The sequence below is a fragment of the Alosa sapidissima genome, chromosome 8 (genome assembly GCF_018492685.1).
Source record: "Alosa sapidissima isolate fAloSap1 chromosome 8, fAloSap1.pri, whole genome shotgun sequence".
NCBI lineage: Eukaryota > Metazoa > Chordata > Actinopteri > Clupeiformes > Clupeidae > Alosa > Alosa sapidissima.
The window spans coordinates 9,110,931-9,131,462 of record NC_055964.1 but is presented as its reverse complement, the minus strand read 5'-3'; the positions used below and the strand labels follow the sequence as shown (position 1 = coordinate 9,131,462).

Below are 20,532 nucleotides of genomic sequence, written 5' to 3'. Positions count from 1 at the left end.
TCAGCGAAAGCTAAATTCTTTGTCCAGGTGTGCCTTATAAAGGTTTAGCTGAGTTGTGCATGTTTGGAGAAGAGTTGGAGGAGATGTTCAATATTTGCCAGGGGTATGAATAATTTTGTTTTTAACTGTATATACTAAATTATAAATGTAACATGTATTAACCCTTTTGTCAAGGGCTTGTCCCAAAAACTTGAGTTTACATGGGTGACCAAGTAAGACTACTGCCACTGCTGCATATAATATGCTGCATTATTGAATGCATTGTGATGTAAAATGGTTCTTTGCATTGCAGTGCCTCTCTAAGAAAAATGCTGTGTCCCCAATGGTGCTGACACAGGACACCAACACATCAGCAATAAATCCACAAGAGGGTCATTTGCAGGAGGATCCTTCATCTACAGCTAGAGTTGGACATAGTAACAAAAATAACAATGGATCTACATACATTAATTTGTCAAATGCCTTTATTCAAGGTGACTGATGATTTTCATTCATTTGAGCTTATATTATTGTTTTGTCAATAGTAATAGGCAAAGCAGAGTATTGATATAATAGGTGTTCTCTAACATGGACAAGGCCTTGACTTGAAAAACAAAAACAAAAATATAGCTGCAAGCAGCAATGAGGGGGCCAAGCAGAATAGGCCGGAGTAACCACGGCGACAAGATAGAACTCAGCAAACACTCGCGATCAACACTTTCAACAAGTGTCACATCAAACATAACTGATTTTGTAGGGCTGAAACAGAGCTGAGTATTGCCACTGCCTCCGCCAGCCAGCCCCCCCACCTAATCACCCCTGCCCGTCCCACCTAATCAGCCCTGCCCCCCCACCCCGTCCTGCCCCGCCCTTCCACGCACGCATTAGAATGAACTGGATGGAACATGTTGTCATCAGTTTCACATCCAAAAATAAAAGAGCACATCAGCAACTACAGATCAAAATGCAATATTGCTAATCGCAGCACCCACTACAGGTCAAAGGTCAACACATTTTTTGAGCGTCCTCCTAATGGGGGCATGAATCTATGTAGTAAGTTTGGTTATGATACATGGCAGGGTTGCTGAGATATGAGCTCACTTCCTGTTTGGCGGCTTCGCCGCAAATTTTGATTGGCTGTTACAGCCGAATGCTTCTGTCAATTGTTCCAGAAAGCAATGGTGAAATTAATCATGCGACTGTCCCTAATCGGTGTGCCAAATTTCACAACTTTTCACCAGACGGTTCTGTGGGCTGCCATAGACTTCCATGGCAGAAGAAAGATGATGCGTAATAATAAGAAAACGTACAAACACAATGGGTGCCTTCGCAGCTCCAATCGAAATTTGTGGCGAAGCCGCCAAACAGGAAGTGAGCTCATATCTCAGCAATCGTTGCATGTATCAAAACCAAACTTGGTACATGGACTCATGACCCCATCAGGTGAATGCCGAAGACATTTTGTGACCTTTGACCTCTAGGGTCACTGCAATTAGCAAAAATGCATTTTGCCTTGTAACTTTTGACGTGCTAGACGTGAAACTTGCTTTGACAGCTTATGGCCATACGTCTGATTGCAGCATTGAGCTAACAGCATTTCGTTGCCATGGTTACTCCAGCCTATCTCCTTGGCCCCCTCATTGCTGCTTGCAGCTATATTTTTATTTTAACATTTTCAATAAAACAAATAAACTATAATATGTTTGATGCTTTTTAATGACGTGCAGCACAGATGCATTACAAAAAAATACCACATTGGGGTGCCATTTCACAATGAAAAGTTACACTAGTACCCTCAGTCTTTTCTCCCAAAATCAAATGGCACAATCCATATACATTAGCAGTTCTTAATAATGCATAATATGGGTTCATGGGTTCTATTTTCATGCACAATCAAATTAAACATGTTAACTATTGATAGTAATTACATGCCTACCAATATACCAGCTCCCAAGACCATGACAATACTCTCACTCATTTTGTTTTCATCAAATGCATTTCATTTGTACATGTTAAATAGCATTATGTTGATTATTAACAAAATATGTTCATCAAAGGGACAAATGAATGGAAGGTCTTGAACACATCCACACAGTCCACCATGTCCATATCCAGGCAGACTAACAGACTGACTGACAAATACACAGACTTCATTCATCCCAAAGAAAATTTAGGAACATTTGTTAGAGCTTTTATGCATCTAATATATTTAATCTCTTCAAAAGTATTCTCCAGAACGAGCTAGTTTTCCCCCCTTTACTGTCTATGCGTGCGAGCAGCGTGTATGCGCTCCGCTTCTGTTGTTGTTTAAAGACTGAATGGGAAACGGATTTGGAGCCAAAGGCTAAAATTTAACGCAGCTACAATTCGTAAGATATCACCAATAACAATTTAATGTTACATATGTATGGCTACATACATTCTTAAAATGGTTCTGGTCTAGACTTAAATATCGATTGAAAACTTCACAATAGAGCGTGATATGCAGGCGACCTGTTGGCTATTTTTAGAAAGTGCGCTGGGGGCGCCTCATAGCCGTCCCGCGGGCTACCTGGTTGGTGCCCGCGGGCACCGTGTTGGAGATCACTGCTCTAGTCTGTAGTGAGCAGTTCAGCTGTTTCCAAAGATACAGAGCTCAGCCTCAGGCATATGGTTGATTTGTTTTCCCACCTTTCCGCCTGGTATAACTTGAAAGCTTATTAGACCATGGTAGATAACAGTGACTGGCTGGAGCTAGGTACAGTCACATGACTCATGGAGTTAAAAAAAAAATTGAGGATCATGTATGAAAATCCATTGTGCTTGCATGAACCATTTTAGTTTCAATAGTAGCATGCAGACTGATTTCTGCTTTCTTGAGGACTTAACCATACCCCATACATTTGGAGACAGAAGATGAGTGTCAGGGCACACAGACTCAGGAAACAAGGTTAGGATCAATCAAGTAGTTTTAATTTGTAATCAACCAAAGCAGGAGAATTTAAACAAGGTATTGATGTGAGGTTAACACTCAGAAGATCATGACTTGACAAACAAGGCAGTCCAACATAAAGGCTCCAATCTTGCAAGAGTATATCATCCAACAAAAAGAGTCCAATAGAAAATGTCCATCATAAAAGTTCTACAACCTGGGACGTAGCAGGAAATTCCAGAAACGAGGAGCTGGGTTGGGAAACAAGGCGCAGTCTGTGCGCTGGAGTAAGTGTCTCCGTTGAAGAGGCCAGACGGAGAGAGCAGAGTGACAGGGGTTTATATAGGCAGTAGGAGATTGGCTACAGGTGCTGGGGAGTAGCAGACGGGAGATTGGATGATTGGGTAATCTGCTGACTGGTGATAGGATGATTGGGGAATTAGTAGACAGTGGAATTAGATTGGGAGATCGTTGGAGCAAAGCGACGAGGAGGAGAGACTGGTGGAGAACCTGGTGGTGTCGTGACAATGAGTGTTTTGTTTTTTTTTAGGAACAAAAACAACAAAATGAATTACTGTATTTAATTCACATACAAGTGTATCTCAATAATATAATACTGAGCTTCAGTTTACTTCCATGGCACTGGGGAAATCAGTCCATGAAAATGTCGTTTCATGTGGGCTACTTTGAACTCAGCCCCAAAAAAAAGACAAAGCCCCTGAATGCCAGTCTCACTCTGAGAAAAATTTTGACTAGCAAAAGGTCATGTGAACTTCTTCAAGCAGTTGGGCTGCCCGAGGTGTTTACATAATTCTGAAGCTGTATGCAGGCACAACGAGGGCAATGCCAGTGGAAGGAACGAGGAAGACGAGGGGGGTGGGGGCATGGATGCTAAATTTAGGGTTTCATCTGGGAGAATATCGTTGTTGCTGCAGACAAACACTACAGGAGAGGCCTCATTTCCCACAGCGCATTGTAGTTGTGTCCATCTGCAGGAAGCGAACATTCATCTTTGTCTCAATCTGTACACCTTTTAGTATCTGTAAAAATGATTAAGGGGTTAAACATTGGGAATGTGACTTAGAGATATATCTATAGAATCATAATAAATGTTACAGAAAAAGAAAGTTGTATAACATACCTGCTGAAATTGTTCAAATGTGATTCCTTCATAGACTTCATGAGGCTCCTGAAAACAGAAAAGCAAATGGACTGCCACAGTTACTCCCAAGAGGCTGTAATAGAGTCCCATATGAATGGCACGGGCACATTTTACTGAAAGTCCACATCGCCAGGTGCTCAGATTCAACAAACTATCTGTTGGCACTCTGTTATAACCACAGTTTATGGTTAACGTTAAGGTCTGGGGTTAAGAAGAATTGTTCAACAACAATTTTACATATTGAACTGGGCGGACTAAATGAAAGTGTTTGAAAGTGTTACAACTAGGCCTACTATATTTGAGACATGATGATGACACCTCTTCATTGGCAATAAGATCTCTTCTAATGGTCCACACTGTGCAACCTGACCCAAATAGCACTTCCATCTTTAGTCTAGTTCAACACCATTTGAGTTATGAGAATGACAGGGTGGCAATACCATGTGTCCAACTGTTATTCTCGCAACCTCCAACATGGCTGCGTCAGCAATGGCTAGGGAGGTGTCTTGCTCAAGGGTTTCACAAGTGGAGAGAAGTTTTTCAACCAGCTGCAGAGAGACAGGTTCAACACACACCAATAAGGGCCTGAGGTGTTAAGAGATGAATCATATCATGGCTGCATGCAGACCTCAATGACTGACTCACGTGTCTGTACTCCTCAAGTGTTATGGTCCCGTCATTATCCGTATCATGCATGTTGAATAGAACTAGAGAGGTGGGGAGAAATGTTCAAATAAGTGTTTTGTTCAAGTAAGTGCTCTGGTTAGTGCCACACCACTGACTCTATCATGCTTGTACCCTAAGGGGAGGCTCCTGAATAAAGCAGGATATAGACTTGCTTGTGCCTTCTAAAGGAAGAAAGATGGATTCTTTTGTGTTGTTTACAGACAAAAATCAGATGTTGGGCACAGAGGTGATAGGGTGTGGTGGGTGGCAAATAATTGAAAACAATAAAGCCTTTCTGTAAGATTTGAGTATGGTTTACTGCCATCACAGATATAATTCTATTCTTACAGCGAAGCTTCTCTGTCCTCACGTCCTCTGTATCTTCATCTGTGAGCTTCTTATTTGGGAGTTTGAAGTGAGACATCACCATCAGGAACTCTTCAAAACCAATCTCCTCAACTAAACCCACCTCATGCTTTCCAAAGTTTCTATAGGAAGAGACACAGCATGCTATAACAAGATCATTGTCTGTTATCTCTTTCAAAAAAAACATTTGGTGTTTGCCTGTGCTGGAAAATGTACCATGTTTTCTAGTTTCACACACTAAACCTGGTTCCCTGTTGTTATTACGTACCTTTTGTCAAAAAAGGCTTTCACAATTTGGCCCTTTATTGGGTTGAGAGAAAGATGAGACACCTTCTCAAAGTCTTCCTGTCTGTAAAATATAAGAACTAAATCTTTCAAAATGTCAACTTCAAGCGTATAGATATTTGAACAACCTTTTAAAGGTAATTTTGCAATCATTTCTTTGTCTAAGGATTCTTAATTTGTTATTTCATTATGCATGGACAAGCTTCAAAAATTCAATAATAATTCAATCTGAATATAGGGCCTTGGCTTTTTTGCACAATATGTCATTAAATATAATGTCATTTATTGGTACCTTAAAGTTTCTTGATGGTTGGTCAACCACTTGAACCTTTGGTGCAAGTTTTTGATCTGGTCCAAACTGACTGTATACAAAGCAACACAGCAAATTAGAAATGTTATGGTTGGAAACATTGACTCTGTGTTTATTCAACAACCTTTCCTCCTGAATGCGCTGACAGGCAGAGCCATGCTATAAAATCGGTGCTTTCTCTCACAGTGACCTGTTTTTAGCCTGCACTCAAAAATGCAATTTAATAATTAACCACTCAGATAAAGATAATGGCTCCTATAATGGCTCCTATTGTCCTCAGTGACCTTATCTGGTGACTAGCAGTAAGAAACTCAATAACTTAAAAACTATATGATAACCCAGTGTTGTGTAGAACTATCAAGTTAACACACACACAAATGCAATGCTATTCAGAGAATCTTTGTCTGAGCATTTACGTATTTAGTCATCAAAGGAATAGTTATATGATGCATGATAAGCAATTCAAGAAGTAATGCCAAATCCTTAGGGAATAGGCATACACAGAGCCATATAAAGGTGGCTCTGGGCATACATACACAAATTCACCTCATGTAACCTCTTAAGTGGATTGGGCTTTTAAGAGTATGTGGACATATCACTGGCTGGACACACTGATATATTATTTGATGCCAGCAGTCCTCTATCATAAATATTATGCTTTTGTGGGGAACTATTGTTTTCATTCCATCAACACTTGTACATTTTGTCAAAACAGTTTTTTTGGTTCAGTAAATTCCAGAAGTCACAAGGAAGATCAGCATTAGTCTTTCTTTCGACAGTATCAGGACACAGGTCAGAGAATAAGGCAGAGCAGAGACAGAGTAGTCACTTTAGCAACTAATACAAAGTATTTAAGAAGTGCTACATCCTAAAGTTAGAGTAGCCTAAAGGAGTCCGTTTTTCAAAATCTGTTTTTTTTCCCCCTTGGAAAACAATCTGAGCGCCAGGCTATGAATACGTGCGCGGGTCTGAGGACGTGTAAGGACGATAAATTTACAGTCAGTATGAGACTAATAACTGACAGAATGTTGACACGTCTTGAAGCAGTACTTCCTAACTTTCCACTTAACGAATATGTTCTGGTGTCAGCATTAAGACTATTACAACTGACACTACACTGGATTGTTAAGGACAAACGGTAGCCCTGCGTAATATTTCGAGAAATCGGAGACTTCCTAAATAATGTAGCGTAGCCTAGCCTACTTTGCCACATTTAGGTTTAGCATATTCCACAGATGAAAAAAATAAACGAGTTTACTTACAACCAGTCCTTTCTGCAAGATCTTTAAACTCATGCTCAGATTGAGAGGCTCCCATGTTGTTAGCCAGTGACAGAATAGGACATAATATGTCGCGGGGCGTTGGACTGGCAGCCGCAGCAACAGGTGAGTCAGTGCGTATTACCATCACAAACACTGTGGAGCTCCAATACAGTGCTGATAAGACTATCTTTACCAAAGTTAGTACAGGTTATTGAACAACATGTCTTTGAAGAAGCACAATGTGGAGTTTTGGTCTATACCTAAAAAGCCTGCAGATCTGATAAAAGTTTTCAAGCATGCGTCTTTTGGCAAAATTGTCGGCCGTGTCATTCTGTGAAGGCTTGTTTGGTGAGAGCAAACTGTTAAATTGTTAGCGTTGCGTTTGCATTACCTGCTGAGATGGCATCCTCAGAATTATATCATGGATGTTTATTTATTTATTCAGTCCAAATGCTTTACAGACTCTTTATTACCAATCTCACATAGACTACTATGAATGAGGCTGAAGTAGTTATCTCCATATGAATTCTCTTTACTTCCTATAGGACTACTATGTGAGTAAAATTTGCTTGGCAGTTAGTTGTATTGATGGCACACCAAAGAAGATGCAAAATAAGTAGGTTATGCGCCTCTGCCCTCTCATTCTGTTGTTCTCTTTTGCTATGTGTGATAGCACTTTTGCTATGTGTCTAGGCCACTAGAGGACAGTATGGTTGCATGGAGATGGAATCAAGGCAGCACTGAGGGACTTGACACACATTGGACTAACAGCAGACACAGAGATTGAAGGATATACAGTATTGTGAAACTATTAAGCTTTATTGACCATTGGCATGTCCCGTGCATCCTCTTGAAGGAATTCACTGAAATTTCAGAGTTTGCACATGCCTTCAATGTAGATCTATTCAATTCTTAATTTTCCAGAAAATCAGCGCACCTATAGCACCAGCAAACAGAGCCCCTCTCATCCTGCCAGTGGTTGCTATGGGGAAAGAATACGGGATGGATGGAATGGAAAAGGAAGAAAAGCCAAAACTGACAAACATAAAACAGCTCAAACGTAGAGACAAAAACTGCAAACCTTTACCAGAGAGGGTTGAAGCGGAGTTAGTAATCAAGGATCTTTGCCTTTACACTGAAACCATGTGCTAGCAAGAGGAAATATAGTTGGCATGAATATCACTCATAGTATAGGCCTCATGCTTACTACAATCAGATACAATCAGAGAAAAAACCTGCGCTCACTCATGGTTGATCCAACCACCTGAGCTTCCACTTCTACATGAGGACTGTCAGGTCTGACATCTCAATCTCCATCACATCCTTGAGCTGGGCGGTCTCTTTGACCTTGTCAGGTCTGATGACCCCAGTCACATCCTTGAGTTGGGTGATCTCTTGGGCATTCTCAATTCTGATGACCTCTGCCACACTGTCCAGTTGGGTGATCTCTTTGGCATTCTGAAGCCTCACTGTCTCCACCACCTTCCCAAGTTTAAAAGATGCCTGTCCTGCCTCAGACATCATGACCTCCTCAGTGTCATTAATGATGATGACCTTTTCTACCTCCTCGAATTGGATGTTTTTCTTACTCTCCTGGAGCTCGATGTCCTCTTCCACATCAAGTTTGATGACCTCCTCATGAACAGTGCCTGTTTCCATTCTCTCAAAGCTGACCTCCACCTTGTCAATCTCACTGTTGACTGCTCTGTCCACTGTCTGATGTAGGTCTGAAGTTGTGGTCAGTGATTTCTCCATGACTTTCACCTCAAGGTCTACACATCCACCTCAAAGTCATCATTGACCCTCTGCTGAAATAACAGAATGATATAAACTGCGCTGAAAAGTCTGCACTGCCTCGCATGTTTCAAAGCAAAAATTGCCTTTAAGAAACAGGCCCCTGAGAACTTCCCAGGAATCCAGCTTTCACTCCAAGCTCCTCTGCTAGAGACATTGAGCTCTCCACAGCTAAGATCAAAGTCCCATCAGGATTCAGGACACTTCCCTTTCTAATACTACAAGATAAGAAAACTTAGAAATGAACATTTTCATCAGAAAAATTATGAAAATACATACATCAATGCCAATTCCAGTTGACTCTCAATGTGTGTGAACATTGACTTATGTTACAATTTCCTTATGTATTTTTTTTTTTTGGATTAAATACATTTTTGAAACAGTGTTATACACAGTAATCATGAAAATCTCACCTTGTAGATAGTCTCACCCTGACCATCACCTTGTAGATAGTCTCACCCTGACCATCAAGCTGCATACTTAAGAGCTCCACTTGTTGCTTCACAAACAACAAAATCCACAAGATATTAGTGAAATGACCAAAAACATCATCCTTGAATGTGATATTTGTATCAGAAACAGAGAAATGTAGAAACTAAACTACTCCACACTTCTGATAAGGAAACATCTTATTTAGAGCAGAAATATCTGCAGAGCCTTGATGAGTTGATTCCAATTCATTAATTTTTTCTCATCTCCCTTTTGTGCGAAAAAGTCACATATCTACAGCACACACAACAAGCACAAAATGTCATCAATGTATAAGCATTAATTAATTAAAATGTAATTATGCAATATCTGTAGTTTGTGTCAAAATATAGTGTAGTCTCACTGAGGTTACCTCATTGGTCATGATTTCAGTTTGGTTCTTCAGGGCCTCAATTTCCTTTTGCTGTAGACTTATTAATTCAAAGTCAAAGATTGCCCTATACTATGGCACCAGTAATAAATCTACAATGTTCACTCACAGTATGTTGTGTAATTTGGAAAAACTGGTCCACTTCCCGAATCCAATTAGCAATTTATCACTTAACTATTTACTAATTAGCACTCTGGAAGAAGGCGTCCGAAGGAGAAAATGCAGACAGGAGATCTCTGAAGACTGTTGATCTTTATTCACCGTATTGCAGTGATAGTCCAGCCTAAACAATGTCCAGACCAGTCATCAAGCAATAGGGTGAGGTGAGATGTCATCAGCTGACGCCCCCCGATGAGATCCGACTTAAAGATGTCTGCGGCCTATCTTTTATACCCCTTACTCTTAGAGTTGTGCCCTCTCCTCTTTGCTCCGCTTTGGAGTCCTGGCTTGCATTCAGTGCCTGCTGCAGGTTGGCATTCATCTTCATGAGCCTCTTCCTAGAGTGCAGCAGATTCATGATGTACGCTTTCGCCTGCATATTGCTACACACACACACACATACAATTCACAATAGGCGTGTGTTTAGACTGCGTTAATTCCAAATTCATTATTGAGAAAGAAAGAAAATTCACAAGTCTAGGAAGTCCCAGATTTCTTTTTCATCATACAGGGCCTCTTTCTTCTGAGGACTTCTTGTCTGTAAATATACACAGTTTGAAAAGGAAAAACCATAACCTGATGGATCAGATTCAGAAGGAGCTCACCAAAATTGTATGGTGATCCATATTTCACCTACCATCATATCCTCCCTCATATTCCAGGGAACTGCAACGATCAAATTATATTTAGGTATGAATCAATTACTTTATGAATGAAATTAAATAATCGAATAAATCAAATTAAATTATTCACTTATTCAAGCTATTAAGGTCACGCCAGATTCAGAGCTTCGCATTACCTCTTTGGCACCACATTAATTCTAGATGATACAAGTTCTTAGTTATGGTTAGTCAATCATTAATCATCAATCAACAATCATCAACGAGACCTCCGAATCAAGGGCCATACCGTGGGCCTAATATTCCCGGTGACAGACTTCTTTACCTCGCTCAAGGATGTTTTCGGACATCAACTTGCCAGCATCGCTTGTCATGTGTTCAGAAAAGCGAAGTCGATCGAGGCCGACTGGCTGAGAGAAGCTTCTTCTCAGCATTGTTCAAAAATATTAGCGGATTGACTTGAACTGTAAGGCTAATTTCTAATGGCTACGAATTGACAGTGTTTACACGCAAAGGAATGCAAATGCAAATGGTTCAAGTTGTCTAATAAAGTTGTCAGGTTTACATAAAGCTTCCAAAGGTACCATTATGACGTTGAATGAACTTCATAATATTTCAAATACGTCACAACAGAAATGTTAAATCCTTTCGATTGATGATGGCCATCGTGGGTCACATTATGATATGCATTCGACATCTGCGATAAAGTGAATTAAACAGTAATAAAAAAACAGATCAACAAGTGAAATAGGTACTCTAGCCTAATTTGAAGACAGAAATGTTCCAGTGCATTGTTCAAGGCAATTCTGTCTAGGACAACATTGCTTCAAATCATTCCAAAACTTGCCCATTAAAGCATTTTCCTTGGTGATTGCTGCATACATTTATTTTAATACACGTCCTACTCAAGTGCACCATGTGAAACAAAAGAGTCCTCCAACTACTACTGAATAAATGAAACATAACATTGTTTTCTTCCAAACCAAGTGCTTGTTTATTTGAACATCATGTAGAATCATCTCAACAGTGACCAGGTAAAACTGCTTTCCTGAGCCCTTAAATCCTGTACTTTTTTCATGTAAATATATATCACAAAAAAAATCCTTTTCTTGAAAGGGCAAGTCTTTTTTTCTCCATCATCACTGCGTGAAAAGAACATTATGGTCAGAGAGAGAGAGAGCAATGGCTTTCATAACACTTCTTGGTATGGTGAGGGGGTGCAGGGAATGACTGGTTTACTGGATTAGGTGATGGGTCAGTGAAGTCAGTGTGGGCTCGGACTGAAATTTCTCTGGAGCTTTTGAGCCTGGTGGTGAGTGAACCGTCCTAAAGGTGACGAGGCTGGAAAAGTGCAAAATCACGGGGCCGTGGCATCGGCATTGTGCCGGACCGAGGGCAGTAGGGCCTCATTCTCCAAAGTGGGGCTCAGTCTGTGGTAGAGCTCCCCAACAGTCCCCAGAGTCTCTGCCATGTCCTCAGGATAGCGGGCCTGCAGCTCCTCGTTGGCAACGTAGTGGGTGTCGGAGAACTCCGAGAAGTACCGCCCCACCTCAGGATGTGCGATTTCTAGAGGGGCAGAGTGAGGCTCCAGGTTTTCTGCAGGAAGAGACAAAAATACATGCAAACAGGTTAAGGGGTAAAAAAGGGTGAGAACGGGGAGCCAACGCACTAAAACACACATGAAGTAAGTACTGTAAGTACACAAGGTAGTAAGGGTTAGTGCACTTTAGGAACAGCTAAAGGACATTTTCAACATGTTGAAGAAAAAAGTGGATTAAAATGAAAATTTAATGTAATATTAATAATGAGACATTGAGATAAAAAAAATGGAGGAAAAGCATTCCCGAGTTAGTCTAGGAAAGAATATGGACTTTTTTGTTATTAAAAATGTAAAGTTCTTAACCTCACTGACAGACAGTATGAGGAGACTGTAACGCTGTGTGTGAAGGTGTGTGGAGGCTGACCTTGTGCGGCGTAGCGACACGTGCCGTCCTGCACCAGGACGTTGTAGAAGGGTTGGTTGGCCCCATTGGACAGCTGATGAACCCTCATAGTAGTGATCCACTCCTGGCTCATGGTGCAGCGAGGGTCCCAGCCGTAGATAACGCAGTTGTATCCCGAACTACAGCATTATGAACATTTCAAAACAGCAATGAAATATAAAAAAAAAACTGTGAAACACTCAAGGATAAGACCAGAGAGTATAAAAAAAAAAACACAAGTCACCCTCAGCATATAAGCAGCACTGTCTTCCTTTTCATTGTGCGTGAGGGAAACCGTTTATTTTTTAACAAATTTTTTAAGATAAACAGACTACAAGCTTTGTGTCTTGTGTGCAGTGTGCCTAGTTAGTGTATAGACGAGTTACTTTATTACCTAAGTTAATTACAGAAGTGAATAAAATAGATAACATAAAATGGTTCATATACACATGAATATATATTCACAATGACAAACCACAAGAAATAGATTCCTGTCTAAGGCATCCCAATCCTTTTAGCACAGAAATTATCTATATGGTAAGTATAGCCATTCTAGTGTGGCTATACAGCCAGGAGGATCTATTTTTAGAATTTGCAGCTGGCAACCCAACAGACCAGCAGCAGATTCCACTAATCAGACACCAGGAGTCTTCATACTTTAGATCTTGGGTACAACCACTGTGATGTTGACAAAGACTTGCTGCTGTATGCATCCAGCCTGACTAGAGTTCTACCTCCAGCATGCATTTGGCCATTCCACACAGAGTGGCTTCTGCTGTGTGAATTCAGTCGAGACCATGAGTCACACTCACCGTTTGTGTTTCATGATGAGGCCCACGGAGTACTGCACGTCTCGGTGTTCCGTGGCGCTGCGCAGCTTGGCCTCTGGCAGCACCGGGTGCTTCTTGTGCTGGATGTGCTCCAGTGTGTGCTGCACCAAGTAGCCCACTGCGCCATGCTGGGACGGGTCCAGGGCCTGGATGTGCTGGAGGATGTCTAACACCTGATGGAGAGAGAGAGAGAGAGAGAGAGAGAGAGAGAGAGAGAGAGAGAGAGAGAGAGAGAGAGAGAGAATGAAAGAGGGAGGGAGAGAGAGATAGAGGGAATGAGAGACAGGGAGAGGGAGCGAGAGAGGGAATGAGAGACAGGGAGAGGGAGAGGGATGGAGGGAGAGAGAAAGGGAATGAGAGACAGAGTGGGGGAGAGAGAATATTTAAGTTACAGATTTGATTTAAAGTGGGCTAGTGTGGAAGTGTGAATGATGGAGCAGAATTTCAATCCTTTATCATAGCAGTCAAAATGTTGATATTTAATTGGAGAAAACATTTTGAAATAGTCAATTGAACCTTTTCTGGCCAGATGCCAAGATGGAAATACAGCCGGGCTTGTAGTAGTAAATACTGGACATTGTCTGGGTTGATGGTGAGGTAAAGGTCCAAAGAGTCTCTAAGGAGCTGGTAAGATTTCTCATTTCCCTCTCTGTGTTAAACAAACAAACAACCTTTAAATTGGGGTGCAGTCATAGTTTTATTTACTCACAAGTAAAATGAAGACAAGGTACAATGATGCATGAGCACTCACCCTCGCTTCCCGATATTTAGCAGGTTCCCCACCATCCTCAGTAATACTTTGGAGGTACTTATGGCACTGTAGTAATCAGCTGTCACCTGGTGTCCAATCAGGTACTCGCACTCTTTTGCAGTCAACTGTTTGCCCTTCCCAAAAGTGTCAATGTAGATATAATCATAGATACTCCCGCTCCTGTAAATAGGGTATCTGCATTGGAAGTACAAATGTAATGACTTTTAAGACCTTTTTTAAGACCTCTAGGGGTAAAAAATAATACCAATCGCAGTCATTGTCGTGGCTGTGGGATACACAGGTAAAATGAAACATAGGATTGAATAGAATTTGCCAGTGTTCTACGGTAAAATATATTCATGTACCGCTGAAACATATAATTACCGCTGTCAATGGCAACGGGTTTTGTGCTTCTGATTTACATCTTTCAGATCACTCCACAAGTAGTCCAGTCACTTCTTGTAAAGGAACTTCATTCAAAAGTGAAAACAGACGGTTGAGCAGCTGTGTTTTAAAGAATGTTTAGCGCGTTCTAAAGAATGTTTAGGTAGTTCAGCGTGTGTTGCAAACTATTTGTTTCTCCGCAAAGGCCACAATGAAACGGCAACAAATAAATTAGTAGCCAGCCGTATAATAAGCAGATTAATGTATGAAACACCGGTCATTATCGGGAAAATAAGTCCCATCAGGGTGAAGCAAGACCCCTCCGCTGCTGTGTCGGGGTCCGGTTTGCCCTGTTGGGACTTATTTTCCCGATAATGACCAGAGTTCCATACATTATCCCTTACATACGACTGTCTTTATTTAATGAATATAATTGCAAAGCTATAAACATAGTATACGGGTCCCTTGATTTCTGTAAGGTACACTCTTTTATCTCAGTTTATCCATCATGTCACAGTTTTTTACAATCATTCACCAAAATTGAATCATTCACCAAAATTGAATCACTAACCCAAAGGACTATGTCGCACTGTGCTATGCTGTCAATTCAGTTATTTAAAAACACAGTTAACCAACAGCACATGTATGTTTGTAGTTCTTAAGGGTTTCACAATCAGCACAATCCAGTTCCTAACTGGAAAACAATACCCTTCTTTGTAGTCACACAGGATAACACTGCTGGTCTTGGTCTTAACCCTTCCCTCCTCTGTTCAGATTAATGCACTCTTGCCTCCTATTCTGTCTGCAAAGGTGTTACAATGAAACGCCAATGCCCTCCTAGCACTTCCCTTTTCTGTGGGGGAGGATTTTAAAATAGTTACCTTCGTTGCTTTTCACACCATCGCAAGAGAAAGTGGTTTGGGAAGTTGACAGGCTCCAGTAGAACACCCAGCTTGCGTGCCAGAGTCATGTACAGAACTGACAAGCTAATGGGAATACCAGTCCGGCGAATTAACACCTGTTTCCAAAGACACCAAGTCACAAAAACAGAAGAGCAAGGTCATTATCAGTGTTTTAGCATGTTTTCACCTGAACTCGACCTTTCCTAATCATGTATTAATTGACTACTGTATGAATTTTCATCACGAGCGAAAATGGAACATGAATAAATCTGTCAAAACACAGGAAACTCTACAATTTGCACATATGGTGCTCAAAAAAGAAATGTATGTTCTGTTCCATACAGAAATCCTCTCACAAGCAGCACAAATCAAGATCATAATAGTGTGACTGGCCTTCATGCAGACCAGTTGAAGAGTTTGGTTCCAAAACGCTATATCCTTCATTTTCATGAATTTTCATAAATAATTATTTTACATTTTGTTTTCCAATTAATTCCAGTAAAACTGTTATTGGATATTGTTATTTGATTGATCTTTACTCAATCAAAACACAACTGCAATTTTATAGATGTTACTCGAAATACCAAGTTAACTCATTGAGTGCCAAAAACGTAATATTACGTTTTTAGATTTTTTTTTATATTACGAAAATAGACACTCTAACACACCTTATTGATTTTGGGAACTCTGTGATGAATGGAAATGATATAAATGAAATATATGACGATCGAAAACTCATGAAAACGCACAATCTGGACATTTTATCATAACTCGGTTGCCGCTTTGGGTCGAATCAGTGACGCATGCACGTCAGGTCAAAACCAGGCCATTTTCGTGGGTCCATCACATCACTAGGTGGCAGTCTCGCCAGGTCTCGCTGATCACTTCCCGGAAAGTTTACACAAGTAAGTAACAGGCAACACTTCATATTTCATGAAAGACGTTATATCTCCATTTCTAGAAAAAAACAGCGATTTTGATGAAAACTGGCCACTGTTTAGCTTGGGATTTCTCAGGAACAGAGGCGTGTAGAAATACACGGTTTGCACCCACCGAGAGCTTAAAGTCTCACCTTTTAATTGAGCCATTGTATGTGTTCATAGCTATAACACAGAAAAAGCTGTGGCTGTACAAAAATCAACAATGGTCTAGATTGCTGGCACTCTAGGACCAAGCTCCCAAAAACAGCTTGGCATTCAATGAGTTAAATAACATGAACGTTTTTAAAAATGGAGATATAGCATTTTGGAACCAAACTCTTCAATTGTACTTGATGTACAGTCTAACCTGGTGGATGTATGAATTCAGTGGGTTGTAGAAGTCGCACTCATTGCCAGTGTAATGCAGTTGCTCATACAGAACAGTGTTGAGCGCACATATAACCTGCCTCTGGAGCTCAAAGTCCTCCACCACCAAACAGTCACCTGCAGCATTCAAGGAGAAAAGAGGGCATATGATCACCCAATGGGGAAGCAGGAAGCACACACACCAGCTGGAGACAATGGCAGACAGAGAGAGAGAGAGTGTTTGAGTTGAACAAGTTGAGGCTGTGTGACTGACCTGCTGCGGCTCTCTGGCTGGGATGGGAGGGATTGGAGACTCGCAGGCACTTCCTGACTTTGTCAGCGAGCTCTTCCAACTGGGCCGAAATGTTTTCAAGTGTGATATCTGCCAAAGGGTTGCAATACTGGTCCACCAACACCGCACCTTCACAGCAACAGGAGGAATTAGTTTGAAGAAAATGCCAGGCATTTTTAACAGTATAATACAGAGCACAGATATGATATGCCCCACATTTCTCATCTTTTCTAACAAGGCAAGGTCAGTCACCTTCAAGAGCTGATTGCTGTTCTGCTGGCTGCTCCAAAAACACTTTGAGGCTCCTGAGAATATTTTGCTGTCGGAGGAAGTACAGGATTTTCTTTGCATAGTACTTCAAGGTCAGGCTCTTCCTGCAGGGGGAAAGGACAATAGAGAAAGGCAGAAGTGAGTTTTGAGAATAATCAAGGTCTACTACAGTAATGGCCATATCTGAATTATCATCTTTTCCACAAGGTGAGCACTAATCACATTATTACAAAATACACTTAAAGAGATGTACATCTTTGGTGTTCACCATTACAGAATAACAATGGCCACAACCAAATGATACAATGCACTTAATATAAATACAGACATTACTAACCTTTTATCAGTGTTAAGTATTGAGAGCAGCTCATCTTCACAGAAGTGCTCTGGGGCACCTAAGGACTCAATCTCCGCAAAACTGTCCCCAAGGACCTGACCAACGCAGGGCTGAGTTACAGATCTTTGGGTTAGTTATAACAATTACGCACCACATTTACATTTATTCATTTAGCACACACTTTTTACCCAAAGTGACTTATATGTCATACAAGCACCATTGTCCCCAGAGAAACTTGGGGTTAAGCGCCTTGCAAGGGCAAAACGGTGGAAAGCAGGAATTGAACCCACAACTTTTAACCACTGCGTTACCACCGCTCCATACCCAAGTAACAACATGGTTCACTATCCCCATCACAAAAACTTAAAATAGAAGCAAACACACATTTTGTAATCATCTTGACTAATTACAGTGATACTACATAGTAATATGATTCTTACAACTTCTGTGAAGAATCGCTTCGATATAGACACAACTGTTCTCCGTATTTGTAGACCAACGATATATCTGGTCCTGTATTCTTTCAGCCAGTCATGAGATTCATTATTACGATAATTCCTCTGCAGCCTTGGCCATCTGACAAACACACAGAATAGCACAAGTCAAACATGTGGTTTTCACACTGGTATGTATGAGTTAAATCAACAGAGTTAAATCTGGTATAACTGGCTGAAGCAAGCGGAGTAATTCACCTTTAAACAACTTGTCATTTATTAGGTAGCTAGCATGTAACGTTAAGCTGCATTATCCAAGAAAAGTCAAGGTCAATTGAACAGACACAGTAACTTAAGAGACAAAAACTAAACAACAACCACTTTAAATGTACGTACAGGTAAATCTGGTTAGCAACCTTAAATCTAGCGTCGCTACTACTAGCAAGCCTGCTACCTATCCCGCTGTGGCTAGCACAGTGTGTTGTTGAATTTGGTGCATCAGCAGAATGACAGCAGCGGCTTTAAACAGTTAGCTCGCAGCTAGCATGCCACAATGTCGCATACAGTCTTGCTTGCATCCAAATGCAGGTATTTCTGGGACCAGCTGAAATGTTATTTGATTTCAGACTGCACTGCATATCATTCTCTGGTTCTTGCATTGATATATTCGATGTGCTATTTTACCTCAGTTTGAATTGATGCCTCCAGACCTTCCCCCTGCCATAGCACACATCATGTAGTCGCTTGCAGGTACAAGCCACGCTCAAAATGTCGACGTAGTTGAGGACAGGGAAGCACAAAATATATTCTAACAATTCAGCAGGTAAATCTGTTAATTTTTTCTTGTCTCTCTCGATAATAATTTCGCTTGACACTGGACGACGTCGTTCTCCAGCTCCAGGCGACGCCATGTTTTATGTTTACCACGATTACCTCATAGTTGAAGCACCGCCCTGAAGTGGCGCAGGGGGCTGAACGATTTGAAGCACGTGGGAACTATGCGATGACACCGTAAAGTTTGTGTTGCTCAAAAACTTGTAATGGTTGAATGGAAACACAAATAATAGCCAAATCAAATAGAGCAATGTAATTACATGTTTGCACACATGCCGTTTTACTTGCAATTGAATTATAATTTCCCTCGCAATTAGTGTTCAAACTACTGATATCGTCCATACATTGGAAGTTCGTGTTATGTTCTGGATCTCTGGCCCAGCATCATAGAAACCGTAAAATTACCGGAACAGAACAGCGAACGGAGGTAATGTAGGTGTAGTAGCAGCAGGCATGTAGCTTTCAAGTTAAACGCTAAAAATATAACGAAGATACATCGAAACTGCGTTAGGTCCTACCCCTTTCAGACAGCAGTGTTGAAATATTTTTGCTTGTTTTTAGGGCAAACAAAACGCGTATGTTAGTTTAGTTTTGTCAACATGATAGCTCGTTACCTGTTCAATACAGCACCTTGTAACAAGAGTACCGAGCTTGCTAGCAGTGTCTCTAGAATAGCTAGGTTGGCTAACTTTTCCGCACATGCATAAATGATTACACCATCTAGCTAACTAGCCAGCTAGCAAATGTACAAACAGCCTAGTCCGTTTGTTATACCACTGTTACCCTATGTAAGTTACTTTGTAATATGTTTGATAGCTTGAACTATGTGTCTAGATAATATTGCTATAATGTGCAACGAAATTATGCCAGACTCAGTTAAGGTTTAACGCTATGTATTGGGAAATTGGGAAGAAGTTTGCTAGACAGCTAGCTGGATATTGAAGAGCAGTGAGATCAGATAGCTAACTTAGTGTTTGGTGATCGAATGAAGCTTCATTTGTGAAGCCAAGCCAGAGAAATATTTAAGCAAAATGCACTGGGCAGCTAACATTAGCTTGTCCACATTTCTAATTGTGTGTCTTTGGTGGAGCATTTGATGTTAAGATAACAAGGAGCAAGTGCTTAATTGAAACAACAGGTAGCTAAGTTCACGTTAATAGTCGGGTAGGATTAAATACACCATTGTGAAATATATTAAAATTACAATGGCAAGCGCTATAGCATCAAAAATGGGACTGTCTTTGCGAAGAAAGCAAGCCAAGACATTTAACGTTCAAATAGCGACCATGGACGCTGACATGGAGTTCAGCTGCGAGGTGAGTTAACTTGCTTTATTTTTCTCCTGCGCATAATGTAGCACTAGGCTATTCATGGGTTTCATCAGGTCCCTTTCCACAGGTGTATACAATCATGCACCTTGATTATGAATGCAGACTGCATGGTGTTAATTAATACACCTGTGTAAAGGGACCTGATGAAACCCATGAATAGCTCCATTCTATTATTAACTGTCATAGATTTTTTTTTTTTGACTAGCTATGTATATAGGGGGATAAGCAGCAATTTGTTGAGGTAGACCAACCAAACCAGGCACATACTAATCACAAATGCAGTTCAGGGCCGGTCTTAGCTAAGTGAACATCTTGCCATCAGCATCTTCAGGGCTGGCTCCAGAAGAGAGACCAAGCCACCAGGCTGAGGATTTCTTGAGCTAAGCTGCCCATACATGTATATATGTATATTTTCTCAGTTCTTATGAGGGTAATGACAAGCAATGTGTGGCTTAAGACCAACTGGGGAAGTGTTTCAATTACCAGCAGAACAGATGGAGATGTGGCAGTGTATGGCATATCCCTC

The 20,532-nt window shown here is 40.9% G+C and overlaps 3 protein-coding genes across 33 annotated transcripts in view; 1 reads left to right on the top strand and 2 right to left on the bottom strand.

Annotated features, from left to right (window-relative positions):
* Window positions 1–2,909: 2,909 nt before the first annotated feature.
* On the bottom strand, window positions 2,910–10,921 carry tesca (tescalcin a). Of its 26 annotated transcripts, none has more exons than XM_042100066.1 (12): window positions 10,699–10,921; window positions 9,178–10,419; window positions 8,187–8,953; window positions 8,029–8,089; window positions 7,879–7,923; window positions 5,662–5,731; window positions 5,353–5,433; window positions 5,067–5,206; window positions 4,698–4,759; window positions 4,493–4,600; window positions 4,032–4,079; window positions 2,910–3,930 (listed from the first exon to the last, which is right to left on the bottom strand). In XM_042100066.1, exons 5-12 carry the CDS (start codon window positions 7,907–7,909, stop codon window positions 3,847–3,849), a joined length of 624 nt encoding a protein of 207 aa, XP_041956000.1. In that variant the 5' UTR covers window positions 7,910–7,923; window positions 8,029–8,089; window positions 8,187–8,953; window positions 9,178–10,419; window positions 10,699–10,921; the 3' UTR covers window positions 2,910–3,846. The 26 variants fall into 26 exon arrangements, with proteins under 26 accessions (XP_041956000.1, XP_041955985.1, XP_041955989.1 ...); XM_042100051.1 differs by having other exon boundaries at window positions 6,942–8,953; window positions 9,178–9,234; window positions 9,347–9,458; window positions 9,577–10,419; window positions 10,699–10,920; XM_042100055.1 differs by having other exon boundaries at window positions 6,942–8,953; window positions 9,178–10,136; window positions 10,227–10,291; window positions 10,391–10,419; window positions 10,699–10,920.
* A 422-nt stretch (window positions 10,922–11,343) lies between these two features.
* Window positions 11,344–18,782, bottom strand: fbxo21 (F-box protein 21). Its single transcript, XM_042099997.1, has 12 exons — window positions 18,526–18,782; window positions 17,848–17,983; window positions 17,408–17,517; window positions 17,053–17,174; window positions 16,783–16,929; window positions 16,510–16,646; window positions 15,202–15,338; window positions 13,937–14,131; window positions 13,702–13,834; window positions 13,168–13,358; window positions 12,338–12,495; window positions 11,344–11,969 (listed from the first exon to the last, which is right to left on the bottom strand). Exons 1-12 carry the CDS (start codon window positions 18,750–18,752, stop codon window positions 11,731–11,733), a joined length of 1,932 nt encoding a protein of 643 aa, XP_041955931.1. The 5' UTR covers window positions 18,753–18,782; the 3' UTR covers window positions 11,344–11,730.
* Window positions 18,783–18,832: 50 nt separating this feature from the next.
* nf2a (neurofibromin 2a (merlin)) overlaps window positions 18,833–20,532 on the top strand; it is a 49,553-nt gene continuing 47,853 nt past the window's right edge. For 4 of the 6 annotated variants that reach the window (XM_042100000.1, XM_042100001.1, XM_042100002.1 and 1 more), the window contains exon 1: window positions 18,836–19,991. In XM_042100000.1, coding sequence (XP_041955934.1) covers window positions 19,881–19,991 — 111 coding nt within the window. In that variant the 5' untranslated portion in view covers window positions 18,836–19,880. Of the gene's footprint in view, window positions 19,992–20,532 lie in introns of all 6 variants that reach the window. The other 2 variants (XM_042100004.1, XM_042100003.1) reach the window with 2 other exon arrangements.